Genomic DNA, 17,458 nt, shown 5'->3' with positions numbered 1-17,458 from the left:
CTGTCAGGGCTTTGGCAGTTAAGGACAGTTGGCTTACAGGTTATGGCAATCACTTGACTACATTTCTGGTTTGTGGCTCTTCACTCAAAGGACGATGCGAGGTGTGTCATGTATCCTAGCACTGGATGGATTAATCTGAGTGATTTGGAAAAGAAGTATGCACAGCGTGTGTGAAAAATCTCCGTTCCTCACCTTTCCTTCTTAGCAACTGTAAGTGCATGATCCGTTCTCATTCAGTGTTTTGGCTACAGAGTTTATTAAGTGGCGGTAGTGGGGAGACCAAAACAAAAAGGAAAACTCCTCATTTGACATACGCTGTTGACTGGGGAAACAAGAGTTTTTTTGTGGTGTTTTTTTTCTTCCCCAGTTTTTAATATCCAAGAAAATTTCCCTCTCCGTTTTCTTCATTTGTGTCCAGTGAGGGTATCACCTGTTGAATAGACTCCATTGTTAATCCTACAGTCTTCGGTCCTCATTGAGTCTATTAATTCCTCCTCGGAATCCTCCTCTTCCTCCTCCGGGGCTGACAGGCTGGATGTGGGACCTTTACATATTTTTAAGTGGCGAGTGAGGTGATATTTGGTTAGATAAGCCTTGGTGCATTTTTCACAGACATAGTCCCTCTTTCCTTCATGTGAGTTGAGATGCTTCTTCAGGTGATTTGTCCTCAGAAACAGCTTGTCACACTTGGGGCACTTGATCTGCCGTTCTCTGCAAGACAAAAAAATGTTAGCTTGCTTCTGCAGCAAGGCAGCTGATGCTGTATTAAACAGTGGGGAGGTTGCCAGCATTACTGCAGCACTGAAGTGTAAACGCTGTTGAGTTTTCTCTCAAAAAGCAGAATGTTCACAGAGCCCTTCTTCTCTGCTCCCCCACCACTGGCAAAAGTCAAGCTTTTCGGGTTAACTCCTAGCTGGCGACCAATGTTTATCTTTTCTGATGGTAAGTTTAAAAAGAATTCTGCAAGGTTTTTGTTTGTTTGTCTTTTGAAGTAAGACCAAACCCTCGTTCAGCTCCATGTTTTGGCAAGGACAGAGGTGTTGCCATGGTGGAAGGGTTAGTCTCCCCACTTCCCATCCTGCACAAACAGGAAGAAAAAAAAAACACACAACAAAAAAGAACAAAGCTGCTGAGTGTTACAGCAAACCTCAGCTGTAAATGCTACGTGGAGGATTACCAGACTGCAGCAGTCAAATTCTGCAGATGACTGTGCAAAACACTTCCCACCAGTAGTGCTCCCAGCTCTGGCTCTAAGATCAAGCAGCAAAGCAAGTCTCTTCCTCCCTCCCTCCCTGGTGCTAGCTGGACTGTGCTGTCTCCTAGGCAGCAGGAAAGCAGCAGCAAGCTGATTTGAAGTGCATACAAGAACCAGATGCCGAAAATGAAACAAGCAGAGGGATTAGGTTTGGGTAAGCAGCCTTTAAGGGAGGAACTTGGACTGGGAGTAACTCCAAACAGGATGGATAAAATTCTCAGAGCCAAGGGCCTGGAAGAGAGCTGAGGACCTGGGAGAGCTACAGATACATGGGGGAGGAGGATGGAGAGCTGCCCTGCCCTGCCTGTGGGCATCTCCCCCTACAGAAGGGGCAAAGTGCACGAGTGAGGCTTGGGGGGAAGTAACAGGTGGGAGCAGATGCACTCCCCCAGGTGCAAACAGAGTGAGAGACTTCACTAACACCTGGGAATAACAGTATTGAGGAGTTCATGATTTTTCATGTTGTGTTGGGCCTCAGAAACAGTGCTCAGCAGAGCACTAAATGTAGATGGACTGACTGACCCCCCTCTTCAAAGTGATGAGCGCTCCAGAATGCTATTTCACAAGACAGGGTGCGTGCCTGGAATTTCCTTTGTCATTGAAGGATTGCAAAAAAACCCGCCAGAATAGTCCAGCCTCAGCAGCAGGCCAAGTAACGAGGCATTCATCCAGACTGACATCTCTGTTATTTCAGAGGATGAACCTACACTCCCCGGGCCAAACTATTTGCACGCTGCAAATTCTCAGGCCGTTAAGCTTCATTATTTACTGCAGTCCCACACATCCCCAAAGACCACTTACTGCGTGTGAGTAAGTACGTGCTGCTTGAGGTCCTGCCTCCGCATGAAGAGCTTTTCACAGTAATCGCACTTCAGATTCTTCTCCCCCGTGTGGATGACCATGTGCGATTCCAGGTGAGCCTTCTGGGTGAACGATTTGTCGCAGAGGGTACAGCGGTAATTCTTCTGACCTACGATTACATACGTACACCCACAGATTGACAGTAAGCAAACAAGCCTGTCCGCTTCTGAAACTTTGAACGCTTCTGAAACACTGAACCCTTTACATGGTGCACGGCACTGTGCTTTGTCCTTCTAAAAACCCTTGACTGATTCCTCTTCTCCCCAGGCTTGCAGTCATTCAGCCTTCCCTGTAAGTCAAACTTTCCACTGCTTGTCTACATCAAACATGCCTCCTTGTTTGGGGTCTCAAAACATCACCAAGGTACTAGTAAATATTTCAGCAGAGATTCACGCAAACATTTAATAAGACTAGGATTATCCAAGATGAATTCTCGAGTAAAAGTAATGGTAGACACCGTTTTAATGGTTACCATCTAGGTACTGTACATTAGGGCATCCCCATCGCCACTAATTCCCACAGGAACTGTCTCTGATGCCTTACTGGACCCTAAACACAGATCTTGTCTAGAAAAAAACAAGCTTTCTTACCTATCTAACACACACATAACAAAGCTCACTGGCTCTTTGGTAACCTGCTTTATCCCATTTTTCTACTTATCTGTAGTTCCTCCATTATTCTTTGCCAGAAATAGTCCCAAACCCCCACATACCACACAATCCAGACTAAATTTGAATACCACTTGAACCCTATCCCAGTGAGCATTCTGTGGTCACATGTACTCTACATTTGCACTCAAACGGTTCACTACCGCGCCCACAGCTTCCTATACTTGACTCGAGTGCACCGAACTCCCAGTTTTACTCCACTTCTAGCTTTGTGACGTGCAGTCCTTCATTCCCAATTGCTATTTCAACCCAATTGCTATTTCAAGAACAGAAGAAAAATATCCACATGCCTCTTGCTGGACTGTACTTGCTCTTCACCCTCTCCCCTCTTCTCACCCTGTGTTAAATGCATTTCCTTACCCTCTATCATGTTCTTACACAGCTGAAAAATCTTTCACTGTTTTTTCCTCCTCTTTTTCATTCTCAGATCTTCTGACAATTCTTCCTTTATCTCCAAAGCCCCTAGCGATATCCAAATGCACACAGAAGTCAACAGCATACTCAGACTTTTAAGTTTTGATGAGTGACAGCGCTGAGTTTTATCTACTTCAGTCACCAATTTTGGTCTTGTCCCATTTGCTTAAGATGTAAAACCAAGTAGGAACGAGGGGAGAGGTCTCAGCCCCACAGTTAAGTGTACAACCGTCCCCGTTACAAGCTTGCCAACCCAGTTGGCTGCTGCTCATAAGCAGAAGGGAACCCTTGTTATACCAGAGCTGCCAGCACTGGAGCTGCTGGGAGGGAACAAGGGATTTCTGTCTTCCAAATGAAGCCTGACAGTTCTTCCCAAATGTAAGGTACTTCAACTTACCAAACGCTCTTTTAGGCACAGAACTGAACTATCAGCCAGAACACAGGGCTAACTACTGTCCTACAAGCATGTCCTATCCCATGCCAACCAGAGCTCTCTTAGATGATGCCCAGCAATTAGCCGGGCTCAGCACAGAGATCATTCCTGTAGCCAGTCAGGATGCTGCTCTTAGAACAGGGGCAAGAGCTTGGCTTTATGGACACGAGCTATACCCTGCCAGCTGGCCCAGGGATCAGAGAACAGGTCCTGCCCCAGTGTTTTCATTAGCACAAGTCCCCAGCCCTCACCTGTGTGTATCTTGAGGTGTGTCCGTAAGTTGCTGGGGTCGCTGAAAGCTTTGCTGCAGAAATCGCACTTGTGCGGCTTCATGCCCATGTGCCCCATGAAGTGGACGTGGAGCTTGGAAGGGGAGATGAAAGCCTGGGGGCACATGGAGCACTTCCACTTCCTTTCCTTGCCGTGGCCCGGCCCGTGGCTGCTGCTGTGGCCCTGGCTGGGGAGGTGGCTGTGAATATGGCTGCTCAAATGGGCCTTGAAGTCCGCGTAGGAAGCACACTCCTTTCCGCAGTGGCAGATGTGCACGTCTGGATGTTCGGGGACACCTTTGGGCACATAACATCGCTTTTAGTGCGGCACAGCAAGGCCTGACGGGGCGTGAGCATGAGCCGTGCTAACACTTTGTGGTAGCAAAGCCAGCTGAAGCCATTTTTCACTCCAGCTCCTTTCAGCTCTTTTAGGAGTAATGTAAAAGAAGACTGTGATGTGCACCACTAGGAACTGACAAGGAACACCAAGCACTCCCAAGTCACAGTACCCAGAGATGGCACCAAAAGGCACTTCATGCTGGGTACTCCCTGCAAAGCCAACAAAGACGAGTGTTTCCTTACCGAGCTGGCGTGCGTAGTCCCGACTGTAATAAAAGAGAAGCTCATGTTCAGGTGGGATGTCCCGGGAGGTGCAAAAGTAAATTTTTCCATCGTGAGGATAAGCTACCAGATTCTGCTCTTCCCGGTTCCTATAGCAATGGAGAGAGTTATGAAAAAAGTGCTCCAGAAATATGGAAAGAGGGAAAAAAAAACAGAGGAGATTCCTATAAATAGACTACAAGAGAACTTCAGTGCTTGCCAGCACGTTATAAAAAAAAAAATCACATCTGTCACTTCTGCCTTTCTTTATTTTAAAGGAAAGGAAAGGAAAACTGGACCTTGAGAACCAATCTGCTCCACCAAACAAAACTGGTATCTTACTGAGAAAGTTATTAATAAGCATTGGAGTGGGCTGAGGGTAGAGAGTTTAGCATCACTTAAGGAACTAAAAAAAATACATATATTTTTCATAATAACCCCCTTACGCAATAAAGAACACATGAGAGAAGATACCAGGCAGGACTTAAAGCAAAATTATCTTCAAACCTAACTCTTGAACACCATTTCCAAGATGTGATAACTCATCTTCTGAGACTGTACCTTACACATATTTGGTTCCCAGTATATGAAACCTGAAAAAGCATTCAGAGATTAAGGGAGATCAGGAACTGACTTCTTGACTCCTGGATACAGGAGCAATGAAAGGAATTGCAGGGGAAACCCATCACAGAGCTATAGAAGAGGTTCAGCCTTCTCACTGGCCCACATGTGGAGCAATATGGAAGCCAGTCTGGATAGTTTTCATCGCAGGCTCTAGATAAAGACTGAAAAGGTCGGCTCTCATGAACCCTAAGAGTTTGGAACTTGGCCAAAAGAATCCAGGGATGCTTTCCTAATAAAGGTCAAAATCAAAAAAACAATCAACACTGTCTTCACAGATGTATCCAAAAGGAATGGGACAAAAGGAAGGCAATAACAAGCTAATACACACTAAGCCAATACAAAAAGAACGTTTAAAGCATTAGCACAAGAAAAATAAACTGCGCAGACAGGTTTGGGGCCGTTTTACTACAGCATGTCTACTGGTTCCCCTGTTACATTCTCCACAGGGTCCTGTTTCACTGCTCTCCCCTCACTCCAAGGTGCCTGGATAACTCCTGCAGGTCCCTTGGTCCCAAGCTCACGAGCTGTCTGGGCAGCCAGCACAGCCTGCTATGAGCCCAGACTCCCAGCTACTCAGCACAGCATAGGTGGCTCTCACCTGGCTTTGCGTACAAACATCATCCAGTTACATTCATTTTCATCCGTTGTAATGATGCAGAACTCCAAGACACCGTTGTGATAGATCTACCAGGAAAAACAGATACAATCTTAGGATGAAACGCAGCAACAAACACAGTGAAAGACAGTTTCTTCCTTTAAGAGAGGATGTGTTTGACTAAAATGTGCCAGGAGGTCACCATTGCTGCTGCCAAGACCACAGCCCTGTTCTTACACCCTACTTTCCCCTTCACACAGACACCTTGACCTCTCTGCAACGCAGGAGACTAGAAAAACTGTTTATCAGCAGCTTTCCCCACTCACCACCTTCAGCTCCCAGCAGAAATGCATCTAGTTCACTTTCTTCCAAGCCAAGTCTTCTGAATAATAGCATCTGGGCATAGAGTACCTACTTTATTCATATAGATCAATTTTATTTTCTCAACATGAAATGATGGCAAAAAGAAAGCTCTAAAGCAGCTTCCCTATAACAAATGATTTATCACCTGTGGAAACTCTCTATAAACAATACAAAACAAACAAGTGCTGCCTAGAAATTAATATACAATCTCAGCTGCAACTCCACACAAATACTGGAAACCACACGCAGCCCTTTAAAAGAAAAGGCATTAAAGAGGTTCGGTGTAGGTCAGGACTGACGACCAGCATGTATCACATGATATACAGCTCTGCTCTGCTGAGTTTAAGTGTTAAGCAATCAAACTGCATTAGTTTTTGGTTTTGGCAAGGATGATAATGTGAAAGCTGCTGTGTCATTTCACCAGATAAAGTCATGCCTGCAGAGCCCGTAACCGTAACACCACCGACCTTCCAGATGTGACTAGCTGCTTTGTCTGTCCAGTCAGCCACCTCCAGAGAATGGCTCTGCTGCCCGATCAGAGGTCCAAAACAAGTCCTTACAGGAATGGTTTCTCGTGTCCACACACCTATCAGTAGAAGACCAACATCTGCAGAAATCAGTTATTTAAACAACGAAGGATGCTTAACAAAAAGGTGGGAGGTTTATGAGATAACGCTCCAAGGGGATTATCTAGGCATAAGATCATCAAAGCTTCTATTTCACATGTAGAACACACCTAATGCGGAGACAAGAACCACCACCACCACATGACACTATTGGAGCCGCTGTGTTGTAATTACAAATACTCATTTTGTCTGTCAAAAGCAGGTAATTTACTTTTTAGTAAGCTACAAAACTAAGAGCCTAGCCACTTGTACCAATGTTTTCGTGGCACTTTCTGCAGAAGCAGAAAATACTAGGTTCAGTAACTACATTTTGCCTACCTAATCCCCCGGAATTTCCAGAATTGTTGCTGGGCACTGTTAAGCAGCTTCTGCATTTCTCCCCAGAGGCAGCTGTATTTCTGTCATGGGCAGAGGGATTCCTGCGTGTATATTATTTATTATTAAACATTTATATAGAGAGATCTACATGAACACACTGAATAGCTTTCAGGAATAAACTGGGAACTAGTGGAGCTTGAAAAGAACAAGTGTAATCTACGCTCAACAAGCAGCAACACTAAGCAAGCCAATAATCACATTCTTCTCTAGCCTTCAAGTCCTTAGGGTATTGCACTGTACTCTTCGACTTCCAGGTGACAATGGCGTGTAATACAGTTACAAGGTCCACATCCAATGACAAGGTCACAGTCTACATGCCACATGTAAATGGGGGGGAAAAAAGAGGCACTCGTGATCAGTTCTCCAGTGACACCATCCTTAAGACCCACAGGTATCAAACCAAGCTGATGAACAAGCAGACAGAAATCTCTTCCATTATTTCTAATTGGTATCTTCCCCCAAACTGCAACTGCTGTAGTTTTTTTTTTCTTATCAAAGCTGTGCCTGGACTGTTTAGCACATGATAAAAATAAACACCATACCTTGCTTGTGCTTGACCTTATCAAGTGTCAGCATAAGGCTGCGTGGCAGCACCCCTACCGTCTAGCTGAAGTCTAAACAGTAACTGGAGTACAAGAAGCTCTTGCACAAGAGAAGTCAGGGTGATTACGGAAGAGGGAACCACCTCTGCCTTGCAGTGTTTCTTTCCCACATTAAAACCCCTACAGTTTGGGATTTCAGGTGGGGAGTATATTATAAACTGCTGTGCAGAAACAAACAGTCATCTGATTCTTACCCACTTCGGCTCCCATGAGAGACTGCCGGAGGACCAGCTGCTTCGGGAGAGAAAGCCTGGCTCGGCTCTCTATCGGGGTGTCCGGGACAAAGGTGACGGGCCCGTGATCCGGGCAGTCCGATGGATATGCCTTGTCACACAGCGTGCACCCTGCAGAGAGGGGAAGGGACAGCAGGGATGAAAAAGATGAAACAGTCCCTGTGGTGCGATCAGCTCCCTGCCGGCATGTTCTAGCTCAGCTCCTGCCAAAGGCTGCTTCTACCTGCTTTAACTCATCAGTTTTAGGAGCTTTTTGCTCAGAAGACTGCGAACCCTACTGTTACAGTCAGGTGGGCACCAACACGTCACTGTTCCTATCAAATTCAGATCAACCACGAGGAAAACCTGCCTTCCTGATGACCTCTAGGCTGTCCCTACAGGAGCAGCAACGGGACAGAGCCCACTCTTCATCAAAACTACTGCAAAACCAATGTAAGACAGTAAGGTCTTCATTCTACAGTTTTTTTCTAATTTGAACCCACAATTATTCCCCTACGATATCACAATTATACCCCCTTGTTTCCATTTAAATTCAGGCAATGCAGAAATCAATGCAGCAGCTAAAACCTGACCTCGCTGTTGCTTTTGAAGGGCACACTGCAATAAACTCCAAGAGTACACCTTCATGAGATGCCACTGATTGGAACAAAAATAAGCGTCCAAGAAGAGCCAGTATCACCACTTTCTCAATCTGTCATTCAGCATACGCAGTGCCAAAAAAAATAAAACCACTGAAAGTCCTCAGTCCAATAAATTCAGGAAAAAGCACACCATTAAACGCTCTCACCTCAAAAAACGACGTCATTTTAATTCTCCATGAATGGAGCAACCAACACCTACTCAGGAAACACTCTCCTGGTAAGTCATTCTTCTTCTAAAGAAAGACGCTCAGTTAATTAAGCAGGATCTCCACAAAGACCTTCTTTGGCCCCTTGATGGCCCAACTCCAGTACAAACACCTATCACAGAAGCAGTCTTCAGCAGGCATAAACAACAGCTCCCTTATTATTTTTTTAAGAGATTTTTGGAGAGAGAGAGATTAGCGTACTGGAATCTGACCCCATACAAAGTGCAGTTCAAGCAACTCTACAATTACAGGCAGGAAGGTACTCGCTAAATTAGCAGGTAGAGCTTATATAAGAATTGCTTCATGTGTGCAAGTGACATGTACGAGTACAGCAGCCACAACAACCAGACCCAAGTAATGAGGAACACCACTTGTAGTAGCTGTTTTTAAGCCTTGCCTACCACACACCACCAGGGAGCTGTGGAGTAGCCCCAGGAAGAGGCAAAAAGTAAGAAATGCAAGTTCTAGGCATGTGACACTTCCACTTGGAAAGGTTTAGGGATTTTTAAGATTTTTAAGATTTTTATTTTTACCTTTTTAAGAACTTGGAGAGAGAAAAAAAAAATTCTACAGCATATGAATTTCTGCTTCTGTCCTTGCCAAATAATGCATAAAAATCACAGTGATTACTGCTCTGATTCAGAGAGCCATAACTGTAAGCAAAGACGACCAAAAAGTGTCCGTTGTTTCACAAACATTTAGGTCTGCATCAAAGGCGCACTTTTTTCTTCCTACGTCAGAACATGGTAAAAAAGCGTTCTGTAAAAGGCCCTGATTTCTGCCTCGTCAGTGAAGAGCCATCAAGAGGCTCTGAAACAACTAACAAAAAGTTAAAATGTAAACCTTCCCAAGTCAAAGATTATTTTGCGAGTCACATGAAAGCACCGGGCATGCAGCAGCCATTGTAATGTCCTACTGGTGGGGAACGTCAGCTGGGAAACAGTGCAGGGCCATTTCAAGTACTGTGATAAGAAGATGACATACCACATCTCACTGGGGAGAATAAGAGAGATTTCATCACTAGCATGCTGTGTATCGTAGTATTTTGATCATTATGTGTTCAACAGGCAACAGATGTTAGTAGGAACTCCTGAGTGCATCACCTGTAAAACCTTTCCTCTAAGAGCTGTGATTTTACCATAGTCTACAGCCACCTGATTTTAAGCTCTATCTTATCACACAGAATAAAAGTTTTAATTCAAGTGTCTCGCTAGACTGGGAGGACAATGCACTAAACTGCACCTCTCCCATTGCTAGCCAGGCACTATTTCTTTCAATCTCTTAAAACTGTTCTGCAGGCAAAGCTTGTCATAAGACAAGCAGCTGTAGGGCCAGTTCGCGTGCAGGAGCAGCAGTCAGCAATGTTGCCACGACTGCCACAACTGCACATAAAAGCTGGCCTTATGCTTCGGTGGCAGGAAGCCAGACAAGCTGCGGGTGGAAGTTCAACTCTCCATCCCTGTGACGGAGAACTTCATGGTTCTCAAACACCCCTCCTTCGACTACAACAGGATAGAGAGAATACAATGTCCAGTGCTCCTCTTTTCCTAGGAGATCAACTAACCTGTGTACTGAAGTCCTTTGGTGAGAATAATTAGAAATATTAAAAACTTCCCTCCCTCTCTGCTCTTTTTTCCAGTAGGTCCTGTTGAGAACAACATTTTCATGGTGATTGTTCATGGTTTAATAAAACTTTTACAAAGTCACGCAACATTAAACTCGACAGCTATGCCCACCTGATGAAATGTACACCTTGTGTTTGTCTTTCTCTTTAAACACAGCCAGAAGAGTCATTTGTGATTGGACTTTAAAAAACAAGAGTCTCATTGCAAAGGGCAGTACCAGCATACCCACTAAAGGCATGAGGCTCATAAAGAGCTAAGCTTCCAACCTGAAGGCAGCATGAGAGAGGAATACAAAGAGAACAATGCGAAAACATCCTATTATGTCTACGAGTTGGAGGTTAATCGGCCACTGCAGATGTTCCAATTTTTTTTTGGACTTGTTAAACAGTGAGGTTTCTTTCACCAAAAATCTGTAAGACTGGCAGCAAGAGTCCTGCCACCCCTCCAGACAACGGCAACGTGACAAGCCCAACCCAAAGAAAGCGGCGAATGCACACTCACATATGGTGAACAAGGTTGCCATGTTCTCCTTGTTCGAGTTGGAGTCTTCCATCTGCAGAGAGGACGGTACGAAAGCCAGATTGTCTGCAGACACATCCACGTGACTTGGCCCCATGGCTACTTCCTGATTTATGGAAGACACCGCCACCGGCTCAAGGCTGAGGCCCACTTCGTGCAAGGCTACCGAGTCCAGGGAAGCTAGGTTGTGTGAGGTAGAGAGCGCCACGCTCACAGAGTTGGTGCTCATGGCCACAGTATGAATGGAGTCATTTAGTGTGCTGTCCGATATCCCCGTCACCCGCCCGGCAATGTGGTCGGGCTCCATGACGACGGGGAGGTCCAAAGTGCTACTGTGAATGGGGATGACGCCGCCGTGCCCCACCGCGTCCGACGCCAGGTTACTTCCCACCGCGTCTACGGTTAGAGGTTCGTGGCTCCGGGAGCCGTTGGGGATCTGCGAATGATCCCCTGCTACATCGTCCATCGTAAGCTCCTCCGTCATCCCGTCTGTGGAGATGGGGCTGGTTACCCTCGACACGCTCTCCATGGTGATTGTGGTATCCAGCGCTACCTCGTGGCTCTCACCAGGATGCAGGTTTTGAGCACCGTGCGCGCTGACCGAGCGGGAGTCCATGGACACGATCCCTGGCTCCAGCCCCACGGTTCCACTGGGCTGGTAGGGGTCTAGGGCTGAGGGGTTGCTGGGGACCGACAACGCTGAATTGCTGTCAACGTTTATAGTGTTGGGATGAATGTACTGAGGCGGAGGTCTGTCAGCCAAGTAGGATAAGATACCTGATAGAACGAGAGGGGAGAAGAGAAGAGGGTGAAATGGCATAGGTTTTCAAATCTTACACAAAAATACCCCATCGCTGCAGAGTAGTACATTCAGACCTAAATTCTTGAAGACAGCTACTTATATTATGGCCAATTAAAACCCGCTGACTCTAAAACCTTACTCACAAACATATGGCAAGCCGGCACTCTTGCCAGACTACCTTTTGACAACAAAAACAGAGCTTCCACCCAACAGAGCAAGTCTCTAGTTATGAGTCTCTATCTCTCTGTCAAAGAGCCAGGTTTCTGGCAGCATTTAAGCTAGGCTCTGAACCAGAAAGGGGTTCTTCACATTTTGGGCATTACTTTTCTTTCTTGAGAACCAGCTCAGAAAGGACAACGGAGGGTTTCTAGTAGCATCTAACATTTGATAAACCCTGTTCCATCTTTGCTAGAAACAGTTGTCCACGATACATCCTTTTTTGCTTAGGTATTTAAGTTTTAACAATGACGACTTCCTTCCTCTGAGACTAAATGACACATCTGCCCATCTCAGAGCTCTTCAGCTGCAATTCTGAAGGACCATGATAAGGTCTCTCAAAGGTATCCTGAGTCATTTGCTCTCTTTCCTTAGATGAAAAGCATGCTTCTTCTCCTCAAAACAATAGCTTGGTTAAATATAAATTAGAAACCTTAACATCTTTTCTGGTAGTTCTGGAAAGCTCCTCAACGTCAAACAACCTCGGAACTTAAGAAAAAAAAGAAACTCTAACATACATTTACATAGTACCAACTTCTCCTATTAGACAAAGCTGAAAAATCTTTGGAGGAAATTCATCAGCACAGTCAAGTAAACACTACTTCCAGTGGAGACAGAGTGATTTTACAGATTCTGCAAGACCTGAGTCAGCATGTTTCTTTTTGGCCTTGAACCCTATGAGCCATTTGTTTCTGTAAAAATTTTCCATTCAAACATGTCTGTTATTATAAGCATGCAAGTACGGTTACTCTTTCTGCAACACAACCCCATGAAAACGGCTAAGCCAAGAAGTTAGTAATAAATGGATGGTTTAATTTAATCAGCTGCATCAGACATTTCTGTAAGCAGTGGTGCCCTGTCGCTTGAACAAGAGAATTTTGAAGGCAGCAAGATGACTGACAGAAGAGCCTTAAGAAATATCTGACCAAGCATCAAGTGGACTATTAAAAAAAGCAAACAAACAAACAACAAATTTCTGCACACATTATTCCAGCTCAGAAGAATGGCAAATACCTTTGGCCCTCAGATGCACTGTCTCCTCCTCCACTCTTTGCCCACAAAATGGGCAGGCAAGCAATGCAGTAGGAAAGGTTACTGCTAAGCAGTTGGCAAGCCCAGCCACTAGCTGTCAGGCAGCTGGACGAGAACCGGGCTGCTGTATTTCATTTCCTCATCCAGGCTGAACCAACAACACTCACAGGGTGACCTTGAAGTTTATCTAACCCCTTCCACCCTGTCAATCTTAGCTACAAAATGAAACAAGGTCTACGTTTAAAGCTGGAATATCTCTGTCTTGATATACTAACATGTAAAATGCTACATTTATACTCCAATATGCCTGCTATAGGGGAATCAAGATAGAAATCAGTCCGTTAGGCCTGTGGAAACCAACCTTGAACAAAAATGAAGAAAAACTATGCCATGGACTATAGGGGTGGGAAAGAGCACAAACTCCTCTGCCAACGACTTGTTCAATTTGAGCTCTGAGCTACCGTAATCACTACGTGTACATCAAGTGCTCCTTCAGACTACAGGAGAACAACAACAAAAACAACAACAAAACAGCAGCAGTTTTCAAACTACAACAAGCCATTTGAGATCAAAACCAGTCATGCCTTGTTTTCTGGTATACCTTAAAAGAAAGCAGCAGGAGGAGTAATAAAAGGTTCAGTTTAAATAGCAATTGCCCTGCAATTCTCTTCACATACATACACACACGTATAACAACAGAGATCTGAAAATGAAGGTGTGTCAATGACACATCAGACTCCAAGAAAACTCAAGAGAATTTACAGCTCTGCTAAATACTCAGGCTTGGCTGCTTCAGGACAGAAACCAGATGGCTCTTAGAACAGTTTCCTTCTCTGTTCCCACCCATCAGCACAGACCACTTACCAGGTAGAAGGTGTCTGAAATAGCTGCTCTCCAGGTGAGGGTATGGTGGTGGAGGTAGGGTGTAGTTTCTCTCTGGTATACCACACATCACTCCTCGATCCCCAATACCCATTGGGAGCATCAGAGACAGAGCAGAGGGCAAGGAACTCAAGGAGGGGCCCAAGTTTGGAATCGCAACAGGCAAGCCTGGAAAAGAAAATGCTAATTTAAATTCAGTGGAACTACTTGAGCTTATAAACAACCACGCTCACAAAGAGGTTACCAATTCCTCAGGAGCCCACTATGGAAGTACAACATGGAACTGTCAGGGTAAGGCGACAAGTTTCAAAGAACAGATCAGTTATCACAACACGGAGAGGTATGCCTGAATGTGGCTAGATCTTTTGAATACATTATGCAGGGTCTGCTTCTACTTCCCAATTGTAATTAAATTCTGTCTGCGTCCCCTAAAAGAACACCTAGGAAAACAGTTTTGCTGTACAGGTGAAAGACTATCATTTTCACCTGAGTGAAGATAGACAAAGATGGAGACGGATTTGCAGTGACAGGCTGTATTTCAAAGGACTCTGCTATCACCCACCCACCCAGCGCAAAACACCCCATTAGAACAAAAGGAGACTCCCACTAAGGCATAAGCCCAGTAAGTACACATCCCTTTTGTCTTCCCACCTAAGGGATGGTTTATGGTCTGTCCTTCCCCATTTCTATATCACCTAATTACCTGCTGAAGGCATGACTTTAGCTGCGCAGCTATAAGCTTTCACATGACAGTAAAACACACAGCATCAGCTGCAACACCCTTAGTGGAGCTCTGCCCTTACCTGGTGCTGGTATGGCGTTGTGAGTGGGTGATGCTGCCAGTCCCAAGTGGCTCCCCGAGACAGGCAGGGCATTGCTCACAGAGGACGAGGTCAGCTGGTCCATCCCTACAGGACTCAGGTTCATTTCATTCATTCTGGAGGGCAGGGAACAGAGAAGGGAGGTCAAAAAAAGAGAGAAACAGAAGCAAGAGCGTTACTGTTTACTGACTGCACTGTGGTGAAGAAGGGTTGAGCAAACAAACTCAAACTCAGATCGACATGTAAAAACTCTGCCTTAGAAAGATAAGCATAAAGCACGCCAACCACTCGGGCTGTGACCACACCATGATCAATGCGTACTTATCACACTTGAGAGCAATGACCAAGATTAAAAAAGACGGTTCTAAAAGACAAATCTGACCAGAGCTTTTCCTTCTACATACAGACAGCAAAGTCTCATTCCTTCCAGTCAAAGCCACTGTGATTAAGTATTATGAACGCTGATCAGTTTGCAAGCTGACTGTCACAATTACTTGGACAATGGTGTCCCATTCGTACTTCACGACTTCCGGGCTCCACATTCAAGTCCAAAGACTAAAACATGGGGACAGGAGGCGGGGAAAGATCCCTTGAAATTGGTAAGGGACACAAAACCCCTAATTCGCCATCATCCCAGACCAGGCCCGCAGTGACAGGCGTCACCTCTGCAGACGAGCCATTTTAAGGAGTTTTGACAGGCTGTCTCAGCCCGCTCCTTAAATGCATTTATAGTGAAGACCGGTGCCGTGGGTGCACGGCAGACGAGCAGCAGCAGAGCTGTGGAAGCTGCAGGCGCTGCCCCGCACCGCTCCACGGGGACAGCGACGCCAAGGAGCCGCGCTCCCCCCCTGCCCCCGGGCGACTCCCCACGGCGACGCAGCCCCAGCACCGCCACCGCCGGCCCGAAGCGCCGCCGGGAGGGCCCCTTGCTGCCGCCCCGGGGAGAGGCACGGCCGAGCCCCGCGCTGCCGGGGGCTCTCCCCGCTCCGCACCCCCTCGCCTCCGAGCCCCGGCGGGACGCGAGGCCGCTCACCTGCGCTGCGTGGGGCCCGGCGCCGGGCCGGGGCCTCTCCCGGCGGCGGAGCGGCCGCGGCCGCAGCCGCATCAGGGCCCGCAGCCCCGGCCCGCCGCCGCCCCTCGGGCAGGCGCCTGCCCCCGCCGCGCCGCCCGGCCCCGGCCCCGGCCCCGGCCCCGGCCCCGGCCCGGCCGCAAGCGCCGCCACCGCCGCCTCATGGGCGGGGCCCCGAGCGGCGCGGGCCCGGCCGCGGTCGGAGGAGGAGGAGGAGGAGGAGGAGGAGGAGGAGGAGGAGGAAGGAGGAGGAGGAGATGGCGGCAGGAGGGGGCTGGAGCCGCTTCCGCCGCCGGGCGCCACATCCAGGAAGCGGCGGCGCCGCGGGGCTCGGCCTCATGCCCGCGGCCCCTCAGCGGGCTGCCTTCCGCGGCCCCTCCGGCCCGGCCTTGCGTCCCGAGGCTTTGGGATGTCCCCGTTATCCCCCACAGCGCTCCCGGCCCTCTCACCGCACTCCCAGCGCTGCTGCCGTGAGGGGTCTGCGTCTTGTGGCCTCTGGTACCATCTGCACAACTTCCCGAGCTGTCTCCTGGAGAGCTGCTGTGCCTCCGGCATCTCTGATTTATGGCCCAATGCTGCACCGTTCTGCCAAAGGCTGCGTAGCAATGGTGTCTCTCGATGTGTACCAGTAATACTGCACCTCACGGTCACCTGTGGCACATGGACATTTGTCACGCTTGCTCAAATCAGTGCACAAGCTGCTTAAGTACAGGGGTGAACAGCCGTTTTCCCAAAACACCATAATATGCTTCTGCAATTTGGTCGTGCCTGACTCCTAAGTGATGCCCCGTGATGCAGGCCTTGATAGGACGTCTGCACAGGGGGAAGCTTAAGGTATTTTTCTGCCTGCTGCCTCGTGCCCTAAAAAAACCCTAAATGTATGATCTGGAAAGATGATTCCAGTTCAGTACAAAGCAATCAGTTCTTTAAGGGGTGGAAACAGCCTCTCATTTGGCTTTAGCTGTCTGAAAATTAGACACCTCCACGCTCTCTCTGCAGGTGAAGGAAATAGCCTGCCATACAGAGTGCTTCATCCCATCCCGAGGTCAGCGGCTAAGATGTGTGAGCTGGATCCCCCGTGGAGCTGTCTCTCTGTGTCTGTGGCCTGTAACTGGGACCTATGTGATTAGTTTAAACCAGACACCTAACTGCATTTAGGTGAAGTAAATCCAGGCCTCTGTCGTCCGTGACCAAAAGAATGACATCTTTTAGAGCACCGCATATGTGGGAGTCTCTCATGTTCTCCACTAAGCCAAATAGTACTCTAACCATGACCAAGTGTTTCTGAGTCAGCCAAAAAACAGTCTCACCAAGTCAGAAGGAAAGCCTCAGGTTTTGACGGAGTGCAAAGCTTGTGATGGGGGTTTAACTGTAATTATTTTTTTGAGCGTAGTGCCACAAGTTCATATAGTTGCTGTTAATGCTTTGCATCTTTCTTAGAAACTCTGGTGAACAACTACAAGCCCCAAAGTCTCTTCCATCACACTAATCCTCTGATACGTAGAAGATGACTGGAGACATTACATTTTCCTTTGTCATCCTTACAACTTCGCAGTTGTTTTCAATACATCTTAATTCCATCCTGAAACACCAGGTTAGCCCAAGCCCTGAGCTTGTCTTGATGCCAATTATGACAGTGCAGCCCTACCAGAGAACTGGCCTGGTGCTGAAATCCTCACATTATTTCAACTACCTGAGCTGACAGTAATACTTTGAACCTAGGA

General features: G+C 47.0%; 1 protein-coding gene and 1 long non-coding RNA gene across 2 annotated transcripts; one reads left to right on the top strand and one right to left on the bottom strand.

Annotated features, from left to right (window-relative positions):
* Positions 1-239: 239 nt before the first annotated feature.
* Positions 240-15,800, bottom strand: PRDM4 (PR/SET domain 4). Its single transcript, XM_040559680.1, has 11 exons — positions 15,699-15,800; positions 14,648-14,781; positions 13,827-14,012; positions 10,895-11,689; positions 7,883-8,032; positions 6,550-6,668; positions 5,723-5,808; positions 4,483-4,610; positions 3,883-4,197; positions 2,057-2,225; positions 240-711 (listed from the first exon to the last, which is right to left on the bottom strand). The coding sequence occupies exons 2-11, from the start codon at positions 14,778-14,780 to the stop codon at positions 405-407; spliced, it is 2,388 nt and encodes a 795-aa protein (XP_040415614.1). The 5' UTR covers position 14,781; positions 15,699-15,800; the 3' UTR covers positions 240-404.
* On the top strand, positions 11,684-13,401 carry LOC121071449. The gene is made up of 2 exons (XR_005820603.1): positions 11,684-12,274; positions 12,384-13,401. It is a non-coding gene; the product is annotated as an uncharacterized LOC121071449 (long non-coding RNA).
* Positions 15,801-17,458: the final 1,658 nt, after the last annotated feature.

This window comes from Cygnus olor, chromosome 1 (assembly GCF_009769625.2).
Source record: "Cygnus olor isolate bCygOlo1 chromosome 1, bCygOlo1.pri.v2, whole genome shotgun sequence".
NCBI classification, from domain to species: domain Eukaryota; kingdom Metazoa; phylum Chordata; class Aves; order Anseriformes; family Anatidae; genus Cygnus; species Cygnus olor.
Note: the sequence above shows the minus strand (reverse complement) of the source record. Positions and strands in the feature narration are given on the sequence as shown.

Excerpts from the sequence above, each read along its gene's own strand:
- PRDM4 (XM_040559680.1), bottom strand. The coding sequence starts at position 14,780 with ATGAATGAAATGAACCTGAGTCCTGTAGGGATGGACCAGCTGACCTCG. Across the intron at positions 11,690-13,826 it reads TTTCAGACACCTTCTACCTG|GTATCTTATCCTACTTGGCT; the intron begins GTAAGTGGTCTG and ends TCGTTCTATCAG. Across the intron at positions 712-2,056 it reads CACGTACTTACTCACACGCA|AGAACGGCAGATCAAGTGCC; the intron begins GTAAGTGGTCTT and ends TTTGTCTTGCAG.